General features: G+C 38.2%; 1 protein-coding gene across 1 annotated transcript in view; it reads left to right on the top strand.

Moving 5' to 3' along the window:
* Window positions 1–1,790: 1,790 nt before the first annotated feature.
* The window catches only part of CD96 (CD96 molecule), a gene marked incomplete at both ends in the record, with an annotated part of 79,850 nt that continues 61,305 nt past the window's right edge, over window positions 1,791–20,335 (top strand). Inside the window, 3 exon segments of the mRNA XM_079705405.1 lie at window positions 1,791–1,851; window positions 4,380–4,742; window positions 16,589–16,713. Of these exon segments, the coding sequence (XP_079561531.1) occupies window positions 1,791–1,851; window positions 4,380–4,742; window positions 16,589–16,713 (549 nt within the window).

Below are 20,335 nucleotides of genomic sequence, written 5' to 3'. Positions count from 1 at the left end.
CACCAACCTACAGATCAGGGTCTTCTTACTGTATCTTCTGGCCTGTTTTTGCCTCTATACTCCATCACCGTGATTTACTAGAATTTCTAGGAGGAAAGGGGCAGAGATGAAGGCATCGAGAGCAGTGATGTTTCTTCCTGCCTTTCAATCAAAGACTTTGAACTCCCCAGCCCTCCCTGAAAATATCCCTGTCAGCCCCAACTGACCCAACACCTCCAGGGACCTGAGACCTACTGGGGAGGTGGTAGTGGGGGATAGGAATAAAAGTTTGGGAGCCCTGGAGTAGGAAATCAGTAACTCCATTTTCTGACCTTTGCAGAAAACATCATTAGCTGAGTAGTAATGAGAATGACAATTGTCATGGCAAATATTTGTAGTGGTGGTGTAGAGGGTAGCCTGGACGTCCAGGAAGACAGTAGCCCTATTTCACCATATGCAAATGTCTTCTCCCAGGTAATTCTAATCCCCTGAATGTCAAGAGTGATGCTTTATATTTTAGCATCATCCATATTCCCCCCCAAGTCCTTGCATAGGACAGATCAGTACACACATGATGTCATGATACATGATGACATGATACATGATGATGACCTGGTTAGAATTATCTCTCCCTGACCTCAAAAGAGTAACCATCTCAGGAATACAACTCAGTCTTCTCATTTGTCTTTAGCCTTGCTGGTAGCAATGAGATTAGGGTCACAGAATATTTCATCAATTGTTCATAAGATGGTATATATTAATTCATTTTTATTCTTTGTTCATTAAACTTATGCTGTAGTTCCAGCCTAATGTTTCTTTTCTTAGTGTTGGCCGGTAAAGACGGCCTATTTTACCCCAAGGTAGAAAACCAATACAGTCGTATCTGACAGGGAACAGTCATCATGTCCTTCTGCGAATAACCAGGGATTTTTACCAAGGAGTCACTTCCCTGAAATCCAGTCCTCAGTAAATGGAAGTAAGTGGGTGGATGTAACAGGGCCTAGTAACCAGCTGAGGTGGGAGATTCTCTCTGCCTTTGGATTCTGATTGTTTCTGTCTTATTCTACATGATTTTTTCTGAGGCAAAGACATGATTTTCTGTCATCATCAAAACAGACCTCCCGCCAGCAGGGTGGGAGAATTCCCTACTTGACTACCTGCCTATCCCGGACACACGGTGGAAAAGGAGCCCTCGCTTCCTCACCTCCAGAGAATGTGGGTTTCCTTGAAAGAAGGGAGATGTTAAAATTTCATTTCATCGCTGGAGCTACCCTCTGTTACTTCTCAGATTTTATTAAAATTAAACGTGTTAATTCTTTGTTCTTTGACCCTGAAGCAATTCTGGAAAGAAAACATATTTTAGAATTGAACAGAAAAACTGTTATGAGAGACACTGAGCTCACATTTGTTAAATGACTTTGTGCTCTTGAAAAGAAATGTATAAAAAGTAGATTATGAACTGCTCTGCATGATTTCCTTTGTTTGGATTTTAGAAGCAGCTTGACTGACACAGAGATCCTGAAGGAGAGAATCTTTGGATACTAAAAATGCTTTTAACGAAGGTGATACACAAGATTTCAGAGAACAATTTCCACATTGTTCTGTTGAAGGTTATACTTAGCTCTGAACCACATTACTTTCGTGTCTACGTTTCATTTCCTGGGGTCTTCCAAGTGATAAACAGACACAGGCATGTGGTAGATGTGGTGTTTTTTCAGCACGAACAGGGTGGCTGGAGTTTGCTTAGTTAAAGGCATCTATTGACTTCTGTGATCATTATGGAAATGCTGGTGTGAGGCCTTCAGGAGACTATGGGGAAAAAATGGACATACTGTGCTGTCTATTCCATCATCCAGATACATTTTGTCAGGGGTAAGGCTTCTGGTTGTCCTTTCTTGTCAGATTGGCTGCTTTGGGGGGAATGGGGGCTCTGTTTATTTAAAATGCCTTGTGACTACTGCCGAAATTGATCACCAAAGGCAGACTGTTAAGGTTTTCAGTTATGTATTTAAGTGGCAGCTCTCAGAGAAATGTTAAGAGTCTAGAAAGGATTACAAATGAGCACTAAAAATAAGAAGGGAATGGGTGGTTTGTGCCACTGCTCTGAGACATTTTCAGCCATTTTCTTTCTAAGAGGGTCTCTTGGGGAAACTGGGAAACTGTGCTTCTTGCAAATGAAATGCTCTCCAAATGGTAGTCAGAATAACTCCGGAATACTAGAAAAATCACAAGCCATCAAGACTCAGAGCTCCTGGCTCAACTTTTTCTCTTTCTCAAATACTTTCTCTTTTGGATATAGCAAGAGTTTCTCCTCCAGATACTAAGATCTTTGGGAGTTAAACATATGTTGAATTTTTTTTTTTTTTTGCTGTACGCGGGCCTCTCACTGTTGTGGCCTCTCCCGTTGCGGAGCACAGGCTCCGGACGCGCAGGCTCAGTGGCCATGGCTCACGGGCCCAGCCACTCCACGGCATGCGGGATCTTCCCGGACCGGGGCATGAACCCATGTCCCCTGCATCGGCAGGCGGAGTCTCAACCACTGCCCCCCCAGGGAATCCCCATATGTTGAATTTTAATGAGGCATGTGTAGGTAGGACCTGGGAGACAAAGTAGGGTCCTTATGACAGCGGAGACTAGTGCCTAAAGGGCATATTTAAAAGTAGCAGGAGGAGAGATTTGTTCTGCATTCCGTAGCACGGGGGTATTAGAGTGAGCCTGAGTGTCTTAAGAATTAACTCTGCTTTTCAGATATAGTTATGAAGATTTTAAAGGAGAATTTCTAAATCAAGGGAGACTTTGGAATATAATGCTGTAGATAGGATCAGATATATATTACCAGGCAAAGGTGAACTCACAGGGAACTACATTAAACTGTACTAACCTCTGCCTACCCAAACTTTTGCATTCATAAAAGTGTAGTAACTCCCATTTGTCCAGTACCTTTGGAGCCTGGTTTTTTCTCAGTTGCTTGTCATCTTTCTATCTTTTTCCTTTGTGAGCTTCAGTGGTACTTGTCACAATAATATATCATTCCTGTAACAGTATTCCATGTTAATTCTAAAACTGAGACCTACACTATTGAAGGCATGTCAAAGGCTCAGTGCTTAACATATTGTAAGTGTCCTGTACCATTTGGTCAGAGAGCTGATGGGAGGGAATCTTCTTTTATGTCTTTCAGTGTTGATTATAGATGATGCTGACCAGTGGGTTATCTTTAGTGGAAACCTCTACCGCTGTTTTTTCCCCATCCTTTCCTCAGGCACCCTAACTACCTGGAAATGATGGCCCTTTTGATCCTCTGATATTGAATGTCAAATTTCTTACTCTTCTCAACCAATTTGGAAGGCAGTTTGGAGGTCATGAAGGTTATAGAAGGAGCACAGACTCTAGACAACCAAATTAATGTTATTTTACTGAGGTGTGACTTTAAGCAAATCACTTAATCTCTGTGTGCCTCAGTTTCCTCTTTGATAAACAGTGTTAACAAACATCACCCTTTGGACTTCCCTGGTGGCACAGTGGTTAAGAATCCGCCTGCCAACGCAGGGGACACAGGTTCGATCCCTTTTCTGGGAAGATCCCACATATTGCAGAGCAGCTAAGCCATGCGCCACAACTACTGAACCTGCGCTCTAGAGCCCGTGAGCCACAACTACTGAGCCCGTGTGCCACAACTACTGAAGCCCACGTGCCTATAGAGCCCATACTCCACAACAAGAGAAGCCACCACAATGAGAATCCCGCACACCTCAACGAAGAGTAGCCCATGCTCACTGCAACTAGAGAAAGCCCGCACGCAGCAACAAAGACCCGACACAGCCAAAAATAAATAAATCAATTAATTAATTTAAAAAACAAACAAAAAAATCACCCTTTGGTGTGTGCAGAGGATTAAACAAGATGACCTATGTAAAATCCTCTTGTAAACATGTATTTTTAAAAACATACGCATATTAGTTATTTTTCAGTTTCAGAAAATAATATTTGTGTGTTATTATATGTTATGTGCTTTTGATTCATAAACATAAAAAAGCCAATTATATTCATTGTAAGAGTAGTTGTCATAATAAACTTGCTAGTGGGCTCCAGTCTTTAAATAGGCTTAATTTTATTCACAGGTAGTCAGAGAACTTACATTATTTTTTGGACAGACCAATAGACAAAGTGATAGACATTCAAAAGTCAATAATTTCCTCTATTGTCTTTAAGCAAATGCCTCCTTATTTGTATTGAGTCTTATGTTTCTCTATCTAGATCAGGAACAAGCTCTCTCCAACCCCTAAGTCAGCCAGGGAGGAAAGTTCCAGCTGCTCCCTCACTTCACCAGAGTAACCAAGGTTTCTCATTGAGTCACTCTGTGTGAATCATACAAACTGATGGCTCATGTCCTTCCATTTCAGGAGTATTGGAAGAAACATTCAATGCAGAAGAAGACATTTATGCATTACCTGGTTCTGATGTCAACCTGACCTGCCAAACACAGAAGAAAGGCTTCTTGGTGCAGATGCAGTGGTCCAAGGTCACTGATAAGTTGGACCTGATTCCCCTTTATCATCCCCAACATGGCTTTTACTGTGCCAGTGGGAGCCCCTGTGAGTCGCTGGTGGCTTTCAGAGAAACTCCCAGGAATGTGTCAAAGTGGACTCTGCAATTAAGGAACATGTCCTCCTTGCTCACTGGGAAGTGGAAGTATGAGTGTAGCTTCACTCTGTACCCAGAGGGCATTCAGACGAAAATCTACAACCTACAGATTCAGATAAATGGTAAGCATGACTGGGAGGGGGAAGGAAGCACATGCACTCATTCACCTCTCATTTGTTCAATAAGTATGTGTTCTGAGTCAGCCATGTGCCAGAATACATGTAAAATTGCACCAGTGATAAGTGGTAAAGACTACAGCGGTTTTGTGAGAGCATATAATAGAAGTCAGAAAAATTGACTCTGAGAAAGCAACACCTGAGCTGAGGTCTGAAGATTAGTAGATATTAACACCATTTGGGAGGTGGAAGGTTTGTGAGTGATCCAGAGACAGGGAACAGCTGATATGAAGGGCTGTGTCGTGTTTGAGGACATAGGAAAATGCCAGTGGGACTTTGGTACAGAATTAAGGGATGAGGTGGGAGATACGGTAAGGACCAGATCATGCTGAACTTTGTCAGCCATCTTTGAGGCTTGGATTTTTATCTGAGTGCCTTGGGAAGACATCAAAGTATTTTCAACCAAAGGATGGCATGACATTTAGAGCCTGATTGAATTTGTGTTATAAAAAGCTGGTGCTGGCTTCAGTATGAGACTGAAGTGAAGGGGGATGAGAAGGAGAAGGTGGAGACAAGTTAAGGGACCAGTAGCCCAGAGGAGACAGAGTGATAGTTTGGGTAGATGTAGAAAGAAGATGACGAATTTGAGCTTTGAGCGTTAAACAGGTAGGACTTGGTAATAGAGTGGATCTAGAACAATGGCAGTATGAGTGAGGGAGAGAGTTTTTTCATACATGTGTCTGGCAAGCACACCTGAATGGTGGTGCCATTCACTGAGATGGGAGGCAAAGGAATCAGAGCAGTTTGGGTGGGGGGCACTTATCAAAGTGGCTTTGGATATATTTAGTATAAGGCAGGGAAAGGTACCAAGGAGGCTGCTGAACGTGTAGCATTCACTCATTCTTGCTTTAGAAGGCTGTGTTTGGAGGCAGGGATCCTAGGTTAAAGTTCTAGTACCTTTCTGGCTAGAAAAGAATTTCACCTGGCATGTACATTCTCTGAGCCCATCTGGAAAATGATGACAGTCATGCCTACCCTAAATTAGTCGGTCCTAAAATAAATGATCTCCGTTTAAACTAATGGAAAAGATGAAAACGAAAGCCAAATGGAAAGTGCACTGGAAATGGAATGTTTTTAACTCAGGGGCAAAGTGACCTGGTGGTATATGAAAAAAGCACAGCAAAAACTAACTCATGAACGCTATGCTAAAGAAGGCATAGAGCTGCCCAGGACAAACAACAGGCATGGATTTATTACTTCCTCTCCACTTCTCAAGAGATAAGACCATGCATGGTGTTGGGCAGTCCAGCTATAGAGCAGGACCTCTTCTACCTCTACCTTAACAATGCCCCATTCCCATTGCTGTTTTCCAGGAAAAAATACTTCATTTGGGGATAGGTTGGGATGGTGGGGTTGAGTGAAGAGAACTGAGAAGACCTGTATAGAACAGTGTTTACCTACATATATTTTGGCGTCAGGTGGCCTGGATTTGAATGTTGGCTCTGTCATTCACTATATATTTCATCTTCACCGGGTTATTCTAAGTCCCTAAGTTTTTGTTTCCTGATATAACAAATATGGATAATTATAGGAACTCCTTCACAGGTACCATTATTTTGATGATTAGATGAGATAATCTGTGTAAAGCACTTAGCACAGTTCCTGCCCAAGAGTAAGAGTCTGGAAAATGGTACTTTTCATTATGAATAGTAAAAATAATAATGAGTGAACTCTCTATCTCAGGTCTCATTAAAAATGAATCTTCCTCCCTCTCTTTTTGTGTCTGTCTGATATGGAGCCCAACAAAACATGTGCCACATGTTAGCACAAGTACACACTGACCTTGGCTTTAGACAAAGATTTTGGGTCTTCTTCCTAAAACTGTAAACTATGCGACTGCATGTGTGAGGACCTAGTGTTTATTCCATGGAGAATTGACAACATGGATTAATGTGCCGTATAGGAAATAGGAGGTGGGAATGGCTCAACATAAAGACAGCAGTGGAGAAGAGGTACAGTGTCATTCAGAAAGGAGAGGGGTGTTGCCTTTGAGGGAAAGTGTATTTCTTAAAATAAAGGGCCAAGCTTGTAGCTACTAAAAACTGCAAATCACTGGGAAGGCAGAAGCCAAGTATACATGCTTTGTGGTTGTCAATTTCCCAGTCTTCTGACTGTAACTTTGCTCTTGATCTGCCGGACCAGAAGGAAAAAACAATGGCCTCGATGTTAGAGAAATGGTTCTGGTATTGTGTATTTGGGTACAAAGGGAGCAAAAGAGAAAAGAGAAAAAGAGAAAGGGAAAGAACTCTTTCACCACAGAGTGATCGAAAATGTAAGCCTGGTATAAAGCTAAGGCGCAGATACTTAGATGGGGAGTTGTCACTCAAAAGCCCTGTCAAATTCCCCCTCATGACATCTTTTTCCCCCTTATTCTTTTGATCTTCACTCCTCCTCTCTCTCTTGCCATTTCCCTCTCACAACCCTGGGAGATCTTCAGGTTTACAGGCTGGTTGGGTAAGCAAAGCACACGAGTGCAAATATGTGCAATACACGAACAAATGCAAATTGAAGTGGTGTATGAGAATCTAAATATGAAAATGCTGAGGGACCAGAGGTGGTTGGGACCTCTTTCTGTTTCCTTTCTGTTGTCTGCAGAGTCATTCTCCTCCCTGCCTGCTCACAAAACAGTGTGTCTAAATCCTGTCCCCATGTTCCTGGAGTGCCTAGCTGAGAAGGGACTCTTGTCTTCACTATACCTTGTTCCTTTGTGTGAGCTAGTGCTCTGAGGCTGTGGATGAGGGTAGAAATGTAACACACTGTTTGGCATTTGCTTCTTTTTTCATTTTCACTTGACAGGGTTTCCTTTTAGGTTAGTTTTAGGGTTATTCCAAGAAACGCAGTTCTCTGAGTCAAGCCTTGGTTTATTGTCATCCAGGTTTCCATCATTTGACGCTACTGGATCCCACAGTTCTTCAGACTGTAAGACTTTAATGTGTCTGAAATGTGTAGTTGTTAGGATTAGTTATAAAAAGTACAATGTGGCTTTGATTTCCCAGATTACAACAAAAGCCTTGGGGGCGGTTAATGTCGTTGTTAGAAGCAGTAGTAGGAAAAGAAGGAGGAAAGGTAGTAGAAGGAGGAGAAGGTGTGGTAATAGAAGTAGTATAGACTATAATAACAGAGTAATAGGGCTTCCCTGGTGCTGCAGTGGTTGGGAGTCTGCCTGTCGATGCAGGGGACACGGGTTCGTGCCCCGGTCTGGGAAGATCCCCCATGCCGCGGAGCGGCTGGGCCCGTGAGCCATGGTGGCTGAGCCTGCGCATCCGGAGCCTGTGCTCTGTAACGGGAGAGGCCACAACAGTGAGAGGCCCATGTACCGCAAAAAAAACAAAAAAAACAAAAAACAGAGTAATAGTACTGGTAATAGAATGGAATAATCTGGATAATATAATCTTGATAATCTCAGTCTAACTACATGCTACTTCCCTGTCTAAAGGCATAGTGTGTTCTTTGACCTTTTTTCCCAGTTTTATTGAGATATAATTGACATATAACATGGTATTCATTTTAGGTATACAACATGATGATTTGATATATGTATATATTGTAAAATGATCACCACAGTAAGTTCCATTAACATCCATCACTTCACACAGTTAAAATTTTTTCTTATGATGAGAACCCTTAGTATGTGCTCTCTTAGCAACTTTTAAACACATTTTTAACTTTAGTTACCATGCTGTACATTACATCCCCAGAATTTATTTATTTTATAACTGGAAGCTTGTACCTTTTGGCCACTTTTCACTCATTTTGCCTACTCCCCACCACCTGCCTCTGACCAGTCTGTTCCCTTTTAATCTGAAGGCTGTCTTACATTTCTTATTTTTCTTTTCCAATGCATTTGTTGAGCAAATTTAATTATTTGTCCTGTAGAATTACCCACAGCCTGGGTTTTGCTTTTCCCATCTCATGGTATCTCCATGTTCCTCTTTCACCTTTTAGTTAGGTATACAGATTTGATCACATTTATTTTTATTTTCTGGCAAGAGCATTTCATAGATGATATTGTGTAGTTACATCAGAGCTACATAATGTCTGATTGTGTGATGTTAACAGCCACTGATAGGTATATTGCCTAGATCCATTCATTCATTATGGGCTGCCAAAGAGTGATGTTCTAATTCTATCATTCCTTCATTTATCAGCTGAAGTGTTCTTATAAAGAGAAATTCCTCCAAAGAACCAATTATTTACTACATGTACAATTTGTATAAGAAAAGCAGAATAGACACTTGGTTCTTTAACTTTATTTACCAGATTTAAAAATGAGTTGGTTCACTAGCATTCTTAGGTCACAAATAAGTATTTGTGTTAAGTATCAAGAATTTATATGAATTTAAACATATTAATGAGTTTTAATTCATTATAGTTATTATCCTTATTAGGCTGAAAATGTCCCACATATAAAATCTATTAACCATTTATAGTATAAATTGCAAATATTTTCTCAGTTTGTCCTCTGTCCATACTTTCTTATGCTACTGTTTCCAATGCAGCATAATTCTTACTTTTATGACAAAAATCTATCACTTTTTTCCTTATTGGTTCTAATTTTGAGTCATAGTTAAGAAAAGTTTTCCCCATTCCGAGATTATACAGAAATTCACTCATGTTATTTCTCACACTTGCATGTTTTTTTTAAATTAGCATTTAAATTTGTGATGTTAGGTTTCTAGTGTTAAAAATTGTAACTAAATATATTTTTTTATGATGTCTAATACTTTTTTTCTGTATTTCCTACTTTTTTTCCTTCCTGTGGTTCAGTTTAGAAATTTTCTATTGACCTATTTTCCAATTCACGAATCTTATTTTTCTTGGTATCCAGTAAGTTTTCAATCTCATCAAATTCATTCTTAATTTCTGATGTTACATTTTTAAGTTATTGGTTTTTTTAGATTTTTAATTCTTTGATGAAATTGTTCATCTTTTCATGTAGTTCCTTCATCTTTTTCTCTATCCTTGAATATGTTAAGAAGAGTTAATGTCCTTGTTGGTTAACTCCAATGTTTCTATTTTTTCTATATATGCAGTTTATTATACATATTACATATATAAAGAATATATATTGTGTTATTACTGTCAATAATAACAAAAGGAAGGGATGTGCTGGAGTAAGTTGTGAAAAAAAAAAGAAAAAGTAGACAAAAAACAGACACATGGGGCTCCCCTGGTGGCGCAGTGGTTGAGAGTCCGCCTGCTGATGCAGGGGACACGGGTTCATGCCCCGGTCCGGGAAGATCCCACATGCCGCAGAGCGGCTGGGCCCGTGAGCCATGGCCGCTGAGCCTGTGCGTCCGGAGCCTGTGCTCCGCAACGGGAGAGGCCACAACAGTGAGAGGCCCGCGTACCACAAAAAAAAAGAAAAAAACCAAAAAAACAGACACATGAATGATCTCCTATAATGTACCCAACAGAACAGTGCCACAATTAATGGTTTAAAGAATTTCATGTTCTTAAAGAAACTGAGACGAAAAAAGAAAAAAATGTATGTATTTTATATTGACCCATATATTTACCATTTCCTATATGCTCTTCTTTCCATTCCATGGAATGAAGTTACTATTTGGTGTCATTTCCTTTCAGCCTGAAGGACTTATTTTAGAATTTCATATAAGACGAATCTACTTGCCATGAATTCTGGTTTTTCTTTTTTTCATTTTTATTTTTGAATGATATTTTCAATGACTGTAGAATTTTTAGTGGACTGTTTTTTCTTTCAGTATTTTGAATATGTCTTCTGATCTCCATTGTTTCTAGTGAGATGAGAGCCATTAATTCTACTATTGGTCCCTGCATGTGATAAGTTTGGGGCTTTTTCCTTACTGATTTCAATCACTGCTTTCCTAATTTTCTCTTTGTTTTGGCTTTCAGCAGTTTGATTATGACATGCCTAGTTGGGTGTTTCTTTGTATTTATCTTATTAAGGTTTTAAAGTTCTTGAATGTGTAAATTTGGGGAAATTTTTAAAAAATCAAATATGAAGTTTTTGGTCTTTGTTTCTTCAAATATTTGTTCTGTCCCCCTCTGTTTCATCTCTCCTTCTATGACTCTAATTACATATATGTTAGGACACTTGATATTGTCCTATATGGCTCTGAAACTCTTCGTTTTCCTTCAATCCTTTCTCTCTGCTATTCAGATTAGATAATTTATATTAATCATCATTCAGATATACTGATTTTTTTCTTCTGCCATCTCAAATTGGCTGTTGAGAATTCCCAGTGAATTTTTTATTTTTATTATTGACTTTTCAACTCTAGAATAACCAACTGGTTCATTTTATCCTCACTAAAATTCCCTATGTATTGAGTCATTGCCATCATATTTTGCTTAATCCTTTGAACATACTTTTAATAGCTGCTTTGAAGTCTGTTAAATCCAATGTAGGATATGCTCAGAGTCAGTTTCAATGAACTGCTTTTTTCTTGAGTATGGATCACACTTTCCTGTTTCCTTCATATGTCCTCATTTTTTATTGAAAGCTAAACATAAAAAACAAACAAACAAACAAAAACCATAATGCAACAACTCTAGATTCTGTGGGTTTTTCAAAATTTTAGTAACTTACCCATATTTAAATTGCAAAATCTGTCTCCTTTGCAGTGTGTGGCCATTGAAATGCTTAGCTTTTTATTATAATTCTTATGTCTTTAGTTTGACTTCCAAGGAGTTACCCCTACATTGGCAAAGCCCCTTTGTTGGTCCACAAATGAATTTGGCAAAAATTGTGCTCAAATACCTCAAGCCCAATAGGCTTCCACCCTCTACACATAGATGTCTGCGGAGGCGAGGTTAGGGAGTGCATTCAAAGTTGCGACAGTAGTACCTCCCTTGGCTTTCACTTTTCACTGGGCTCTCTCAGGTCCCCCCCACTCATGTGTATATTTTCCCAGTCAGCCTGAGACATGTAGAGAATTTATGTCAGCTATTATATGACTCTCTGACTTCTAGAATCTCCATGTTAACTGTCTATCTGGTCTGCCCCTCATCCCAAATGAGACTGCAAACCCAGGCTAACCAAGCGTCAGTTTTTCTCTGTTTCCTACCAAGTTTGTCCCTGTTAACTGACAAAGTGAAGGATTTTCATGCTCAGACCTAATTTAAGTCTTCCCCTTTTGGAAGAAAAGCTGCTGGGTTTCGTAGCCAGCTCTAAGACGGTGAAACTACCTTTCTCACCGACCTAGTCGGGAAAGGGGATAGAAGAATCCCTAAGCAAGAAGGCTAAAGATTCCTACTGTTCTTATTGAAACTCTAGTGGTTTTTCAGGAAGAATTGCTTCCCAATTAAATGTTTGTCTTTGGTCAGTTTCCAGGGCCCTGAAAATTGTGATTTTTTTTTAACACATTTGCTCAGTTTTATATATATCTTTTTTTCACTGACGTCTTCATGCCCGCAAAACCAGGAGTCAGCCCCTCAATCCCCTCCTCATCCCCGTTTTTGATACTTATACTGTATCTTTATTTAAAAATACATATTCATTACTACTCTCTTATAACAATTATTTATTCTTAGTGCTAAAGGTAAATATATATTCAACACTTACCCCTAGCCTTTATGTGAATGTCTCTCCAGTTTGAAGTATATTCTATTGGAGAATCCTCAGGAAATGTTCATGGGGCAATATTCCCTGAGTTCTTGCATGACTCTAACATGTTTTTTATAGTCTTCATATTAAAGACTGAATGTAATATCCTTAACTCATATTTTCTTTCCTTGAGTATATTCGATATGTACTATATTATTTCCTGACATAAAGAATTGCTGTCCAAAAGTTAATAACAATTTGATTTTCTTTCCCCAGAACTGACTTTGTTTAATACTTTTATAAGAAAATGCTTTATGTCCACTCTGAGACTATTTTCCTACTTTTGCAGTATAATCTTTTAATATGTATTTTCTAGTCATTTTATTTTAAGAAATTGTACTTGAATTATAATTTTCAGTATTTTTTCTATTGTTTATTTCCTTGAGTATCTTCTATTAAACATACTTTTTATCTTCTTTGCCTGTCTCTTTCTTTGAATCCCTTTTACCTCTTTTTTCTTTTAAAATTCATTATTTATTAACTTATTTCATTTTAAAATTTCCCTCATTCTATTTTTTAAATTTCTTTTAATGCATTAGCTTTTGTGTTAATATGTTCTCGGTTTTGTTCTAGTTTACTCTTAATTTCTGAAATGATTTTCAAGACTTATTATTTCCAACCCTTTCCTGAATTCTCTCACTTATCTTTTATAAACTTTCTTCTCTCCAATTGACTCATTTACGTCTTTCTAAAATTTTTCATAGCTTATATCATTTTCTTTATTTCTTTTAGCTCAGTTTGAATAAGTAGGCTATAGTTTTTATTTATTTTGAAGTCATATCTTTCTAATATGCTGTTATTGTTGTAGGAATGTTACTTTGTTCTCTCTTTTTTTTTCTTATGGTATCTTTACATGTGATTCTACCCCATTTCTTTTCTATTGCTCGATCTAAGTTTGTTTAAGTTAAATGGATTTTGATTTTTATCATGGAAGAGTGGGCCAGGCTATCTTTTCTAGAGTCTTCAGTTTCTCTAGCGCTCTTTCTTCTGTTATGTTCAAGGTAAATTATATGCCACTGTACTTTGTGAGATGTACTTCCTTTCCTCCTATCCCTCACTTTATCTAAATTGCCTCTTTGCTTTCTCCTGTTGGGCCTGTCCTGTTTAATTTGGATTCTACTCCCAGGGGTTTCTTCTCAGTATGGGATATGTCTGAAAAGTCCCCTCTGCTCTAACACTGACAAGCCTTTTCTTCTTTCCCTAGAAGGCTCTGGTAATTTGGTGCCTACATACTTCTTTCTGCATTTCTGCTGCTATTCTCAGATTAGTCTGCCTTTTTCCCCAGTGATTGCCTGTTGGTTTTTTTCTGGGGCAGGGGGAGAGTTCTCTAGTTCTAAGGGCCATCAGGAGCCCAGTTGATTTTCCTGTTTCTTTTTGCACAGTTGCTGATATCACAGTGGTCTAGTGGTTTGTCTCCACCTATTAATGGTGATATATTGTTATTTAGTGTTCCCGTAGAAGATATTGCTGTAGATATTGTGTTCAGTTTTGCTACTGTAGTTAGTCTGTTTTTATTAGGAATTTCAGGAATATTCAAAGAGTTATGCCACTTGTATTTCCAACTTCCCAGAATCTGGACAAACTTTACAAAAATTTAATACTTTTGTATTTGGGTAATGCACATTAAAATAGAGTTAATGTACCAAATGGATTTCATAAACTACACAAATATGTGCCTAGGTCAGTCTCTGTTTAAAATAAACTGATAGGGACTTCCCTCGTGGTGCATTGGTTAAGGATCCCCCTGCCAATGGAGGGGACATGGGTTCGAGCCCTGGTCCTGGAAGATCCCACATGCCGCAGAGCAGCTAAGCCCGTGCACCACAACTACTGAGCCTGCGCTCTAGAGCCCGTGAGCCACAACTACTAAGCCCGCATGCCACAGCTGTGCACCTCAACGAAGGGTAGCCCCCACTCGCCACAACTAGAGAAAAGCCCGCATGCAGCAATGAAGACCCAAAGCAGCCAAAAAAGTAAATAAAATAAAATAAAATTTCTCTCATTAAAAAAAATTTAAAAATAAAATAAACTATATAAGTCGAACAATTACAATAATCTCAAAAATAAAATTAATAATATTAATGGTGGTATGCAAACATGGCAAAAAAAGTTTCGTGGTGATATACAAGTAACTCCATTTGGAAGTACTGTTATAGTTAAATGCCTTTAACCATAAAAGACAAGGGTTTTGTTGTTTTGTTTTGTCTTCTAAATTATGGGGTTGGAGTAATATTTTGAAGCAGCAATAGAAAGCAAAGAAGGCACTGATCCCTTGAGGAAATAAGGGTATAAGAAAACAAACAACCACTGTCTAAGAATGATGCAGGGAAGATGGGCCCCAATGGGGAGGCCTGGCTTCAATTAAGGAAGGGGGGGAGGAGAGAGTTATCAGTGAAGAGGACAGCTGATACTGATGAGAGCTTGAAATACAACGAAGTTCTAAAGGCTAGGTATAACTTTCAAAATATCCAATTTAAAAAAAAATGTGCTGTTGATAATAATGAGGATGTTCATACCCCATGATCCATTAGTTATACTTCAGAGAATTTATCTTAAGTAGCTGAATGATCAAAAGAAACTGCTAGTTTAAGGATGATCCTTACTATAAAGATTGTAATAGTTTAAATAAGGTAAAAACCCAAACTGAAAAAGCATATGCTTCAATAATTGAAAATTACTGAACAAATGATGATGTGTATATATGACATAAAGCATCTAAAAATTTCAACCACAAATAACTTAAGAATCATGCAAAACATTTTAAGTAAAAATATAGGTGACACTTTTTGGTTAATAAAATTGCAAAGTATAAAAAAAATACATGCATACAAATAAGATTTGTATAGATATAGAAAAAAAGAAATAAGATTTTCAGGATATTAGGATGATAGAATTGTTTTCATTTATACATTTTTTTAATTTTTTAAAATTTATTTTTGACTGCATTGGGTCTTCATTGCAGTGGCGTGGGCTTTCTCTAGTTGGGGCGAGCGGGGGCTAGTCTTTGCTGTGGTGCGCAGGCTTCTCATTACGGTGGCTTCCCTTGTTGCTGAGCATGGGCTCTAGAGTGCAGGCTCAGTACTTGTGGCTCACAGGCTCTAGAGCTCAGGCTGAGTAGTTGTGGCGCATGGGCTTAGTTGCTCTGCAGCATGTGGGATCTTCCCGGCTCAGGGCTGGAACCCGTGTTCCCTGCATTGGCAGGCAGATTCTTAACCACTGCACCACCAGGGAAGTCCTATAAGTTATTTTTGACATTATTATAGTTTACTTACATATGTGTGTATATATGTATATATATATATGTATATATGTATATCACCTTCCTGAAAAGAGAGACTACAAAACTATTCATGTAATACCACTTTAAAAATGAAAATAATTTATTATTGGTGCTTCCTTGGAGTTCCTTATGTGTTTTTCTGTGTCATTTCTTCTTCGGAGAAATATTTATAAGCTCTAAAATGACAGTTAGGTATGAAAACAGTAAAACAATCAACATATGTCAGGAGTTTGGTAGGAGGAAGGTATGAACAGGCAGAGCACAGAGGATTTTTAGGTCAGTGAAACTATTCTATATGATACTACAATAGTGGATACATGCCAGACATTTGTCAAAATTCATGGAATGTACAGCACCAAGAATGGACCCTAATGTAAATAAACTATGGCCTTTGGGTGATGATGTGTTTGATGTCGGTTCATTGATTGTAACGAAGGCAACACTGTGGTTAGGGGTGTTAGTGATGGGGGAGGCTGTGCATGGGTGGGGCAGGGGATATATGGAAACTCTCTACTCCCCACTCAATTTTGCTATGAACCTAAAAGTTCTCTACAAGTAATTGTCTATTAAAATTTTTAAAAAGACAATTAGAGGCTAGATTATAACGTTTTATGTTCTACCTGATCCAGGAAATGTGATCTGAAGCCTAAAGCACCAATTTGGGGTTAAAGCAGAGGAACATAACAAACTGTGAGCTGGATTCTGTTAGGGTAGTTTCCCTGTAGTTTTTCAGTGAGAAACAACTCTGTGCTTCTCAGTGACTCTTTTGCCATTTATACGAGGACTGTAGGTGGGGTCCCCTTCATAGGTGTATCCTGAGGATAGATGAATCTCTATACTAAAACTGTTCTCATTTCTTGGATTAAAAGCACTTTACAAACCAATCACAGATCCATATCTTTTCTACCTTATGTTTTGTTACAGTTACACAGGATGAATGGAGATGCAACCATACAATAGAAATAGAGATAAATCAGACTCTGGAAATACCGTGCTTTCAAAATATCTCCTTAGAAATTTCATCTGAGCTCACCTTCGCGTGGTTGGTGGTAAGTGTTGCCCTTTTCAGTGAATAACTGCAATGATCTTTAAATATTAATGAAGTAAAAATGAATAACAAGTAACAATAGGGAAGGACACATGCTGGATGAGAGGCAGGCATTATGTGGAAGGTTGGGGAGTACCCAGGGGAGGGAAGGAAGGACACTAGGATTCCTTCCAACTCAGCAAGCCTCTGGGTCTGTGAATGCAGGAGCTTAGAAATTAGTTCCTCAAGGTTAGTTTATATTTCAAGCTATATACTAAACTGTGATTACAGAGAGAAAAAAGTGTGATGGTGCCCCCAAGAGGAGCCACATCCCCCAGAAGCTCCTACTCACACATACTTGTTTACACACATGTGCAGAGGTGTGGACTCCCTTTTCCCAGAACCCCTACTACTCCATTCTGGAAAATACACAACATTGCTTAGATTGGGAAGCACAAACTCTAATGCTTATCAAATATAGGGAGAAAATGTGCATGAGAGAAGCAGGAGCTGAATAAGAAACAGTCACTGCCCAGCTCTGTTATTGCCACAGGCCCGTAGTTGCCATGTTTTCTGACTTAAAAGAATAAAACAAAACAAAACAGAAATCTGGATTTTTATGAGAAATTTTCCAAGGCAAGCCAGCCAAATGACAGCCAGCTCTTAACCAATATATACAGTAGACCTCTAGTACTACTGTTAAATCAGTTGATAACACAAGTCTTACACAATTATAAAGATAACCATAAACACACTTTCGAGAATCACGTAATAGGGTGTTTATTGAGGTGATCCAGAATATGACTATATTAATTTTTCATATCATCATCAAAATGAAAACACAAGAGTTAAAAATTCTTGCAGAACTAATAGAAGTCCGTGAATATAGCAGCTGATACCACCTGCAAAATACTGTACTCGCATGGTTGATCATTCATGTTACAAGTGAATAGATTTTTGTGGGCTGTCTTGGAAACTAGAACCTTCATATAAAAAGATTTCTCTGAGGATGTGCCAAATCCAAAATAATTGACTTGCAAGTAGGCCTTAAAATACAACCTACTGATAATTTTTTACTGTCTAGATATTTTTGGATAGTCAGTAGGATCAAAAGATATTATAAAATAACTTTCTCAAATTGTCCTAAAATCCACAATGTCTCCTTGTCATCTGTCAAAAACCACATTTTTTCCCCCTTTTAGGGTTTGGTTTCCAAAATGTAAGACTTCCTGCCTGACATTATACCCATCATTTGTATAAGTCAATTGTTCTTAACAAATGTGATACAGTGTGGCTCTTAGAAAAAAAATTTTAAAGTGGAGATTATGTCAGGAAGTCAGAAACCTGCTGAACTAAACATTACTGTAATGAAAATGCAGTATCTATACCTTGTTTACATTATTAATATATACCACCAATGGGCGAAACGTTTCTACCCTAATTATCACAAATTCACTATCAATGGGAATAGTAAAATCTAATAGTAATAAATAAGACTAAAGTTTACAGAATATTGAGCAGAGTTCCCTGTGCTCAATATTCTGTAATAACCTAAGTGGGAAAAGAATTTGAAAAAGAACAGATACATGTATATATATAACTGAATCACTTTGCTGTACACCTGAAACCAACAAAACACTGTTAATCAACAATACTCCAGCATAAAATAAAATTTTTTTAAAGAATAATAATAAAAAAATAAAATAAAATAAAAGTTTAAAAAGACTAAAGTTTAATAAGCTTTACTCTACAGATTTTTGCTGGCTAGTCAGTTGATCTGTAGTGGACTTATCTTATCTGAAGGGTGTCTAATCTGTTTTTCCAAGCAATTGTTAAAGCTTTCAGTCAGCTTATGTCTTTTCTGTGACGCTGAGCTTCTCCAGGGCAAAAAGCTGCACCACTCATTTCAAAAACCCCTAGCATCTAATATACTGCCTAGAACATAGGCACTCAGTAAATATCTAATACATAATTGAATTGTTTCATTTCTCTTTGTCCCCTTCCCTCACAGTCCTATTCGTTGGCCTCATATTAAATGGATGATCACTAAACCTCATGCTGGCTGTCTGATTGGTTAATGAGCAGCTCATTAAGTATCAATGACTAGATAACTGATAAGACATCCTCTATCTAACAGTTTTCTTCAAAGAAACTAACATCTGTGAATCCTGCCAACACATTTAGGATAAATAAGGGATGGAGAGATTGCACCTAAGGTCACACAGTGAGAGAATGAGTCCTTAACTTCTACTGGAACTTCAAGCCATGCTCTCAGTTTAAAGAATGCATCATAACTGAGACAAATTGAGGAATCTTTTTGAAAGAAACTTCTTTTCACAGGGAACATCATATTGGCAAATGTGCTGATCAAATTCCAACTGTGCATTCCCTTTTAAAATGTCAAAATCTATTTGCTCCTCTAATTTACATCCGTACTCCATACTGCTGGCACTGTGGGATTCAGCAAGCCTGAGATGAAATCATCTAATCTCTCATTATTAAGGAATAAACTACAGTTCTTTATGTCATGACTGTTGTAGGTCTGCCGAGAACATAAATATCCCCTCAATCCATTTTTTAGTGCTTTAGTTTCCTATTAAACTGGCAGTAGTAATCATAATGATAACTAATTGTTCTTAAGAGACATGATATAATGTGGCTTTTAGAAAAAAGTTAAAAAGTAGAGATGGTGAAGATGAGCACAGGAGGGTAGAAACCTGCTTTATTGAACTCAGTAACTCCGGGGAGCTGCAAAGTACTCCCACTTCAAGTGCTGCATTAAACCCTGGAAACAATTTGACAAACTAAAATTAGTTTAATCTAAGTCACTGGAAAGCAAAAGCCATGTCTTGTATGTGGAATTTTATAAAATCTAATTAATTCAGTTATGACCTTCATGAGAAAGGTTATTATTGGGATTCTCAGTTATCATAAAAATATTATTTGCTGTGTGTCTCTGATCCCATGCTAAGGCTGTGTTAATTGTGTTCATGGAGCAGATCCTTTGCATTTTGGAATGTTACATTCCAGGATCATGACTACACTGAAGTAGAAAGGCATCTGGTGCAAATTGTGTATCCAACATTTATCTAGAAAGAGAGGTAACTAAGTAAACACAAAGGGCTAACCCTCGGTGTCAGCTGAGGCTCCGTGTGCATGGTTGGATGATATAGAAAAAGTCATAGAATGTGTGTATTTAGATGGAATGCAGTTGGTAGAGAAAGGACAAATGATATTTTTCCTAGTTTATGTCCTGGGGCACAAGCATGCAGTCAACAGGGAAATTCTGCGGGCTTACTCTGGGAGCTTCTAAATACAGTCTAATCTGTGTTCATTCCATACTATCATCCTGATTTCCCCAGTATAAATTTCAGTTCAATCTAACAAACATATGTGAATCTGTTTTAAGTGCTAGGTCCTGCAGGGATACAAAACTATATTGAACATGTTTCCAACCATGAAATACAACTTTAATAAAAATGTAAAAACTAGCAACATAGAGGGAAAATAATTTGATTCTGACTAAATGTACCTGGAAAAGCCTCTTAGGTTATGTCTGAGCTGGATAATTAAAGCCAGCAAACAACAGACATGTACTACACCAAGACCCTGGGACCTGTGAGCACATAGTGGTAGTGGGAGTG

Source organism: Hyperoodon ampullatus (assembly GCF_949752795.1).
Source record: "Hyperoodon ampullatus genome assembly, chromosome: 5".
Classification (NCBI taxonomy): domain Eukaryota; kingdom Metazoa; phylum Chordata; class Mammalia; order Artiodactyla; family Ziphiidae; genus Hyperoodon; species Hyperoodon ampullatus.
Note: the sequence above shows the minus strand (reverse complement) of the source record. Positions and strands in the feature narration are given on the sequence as shown.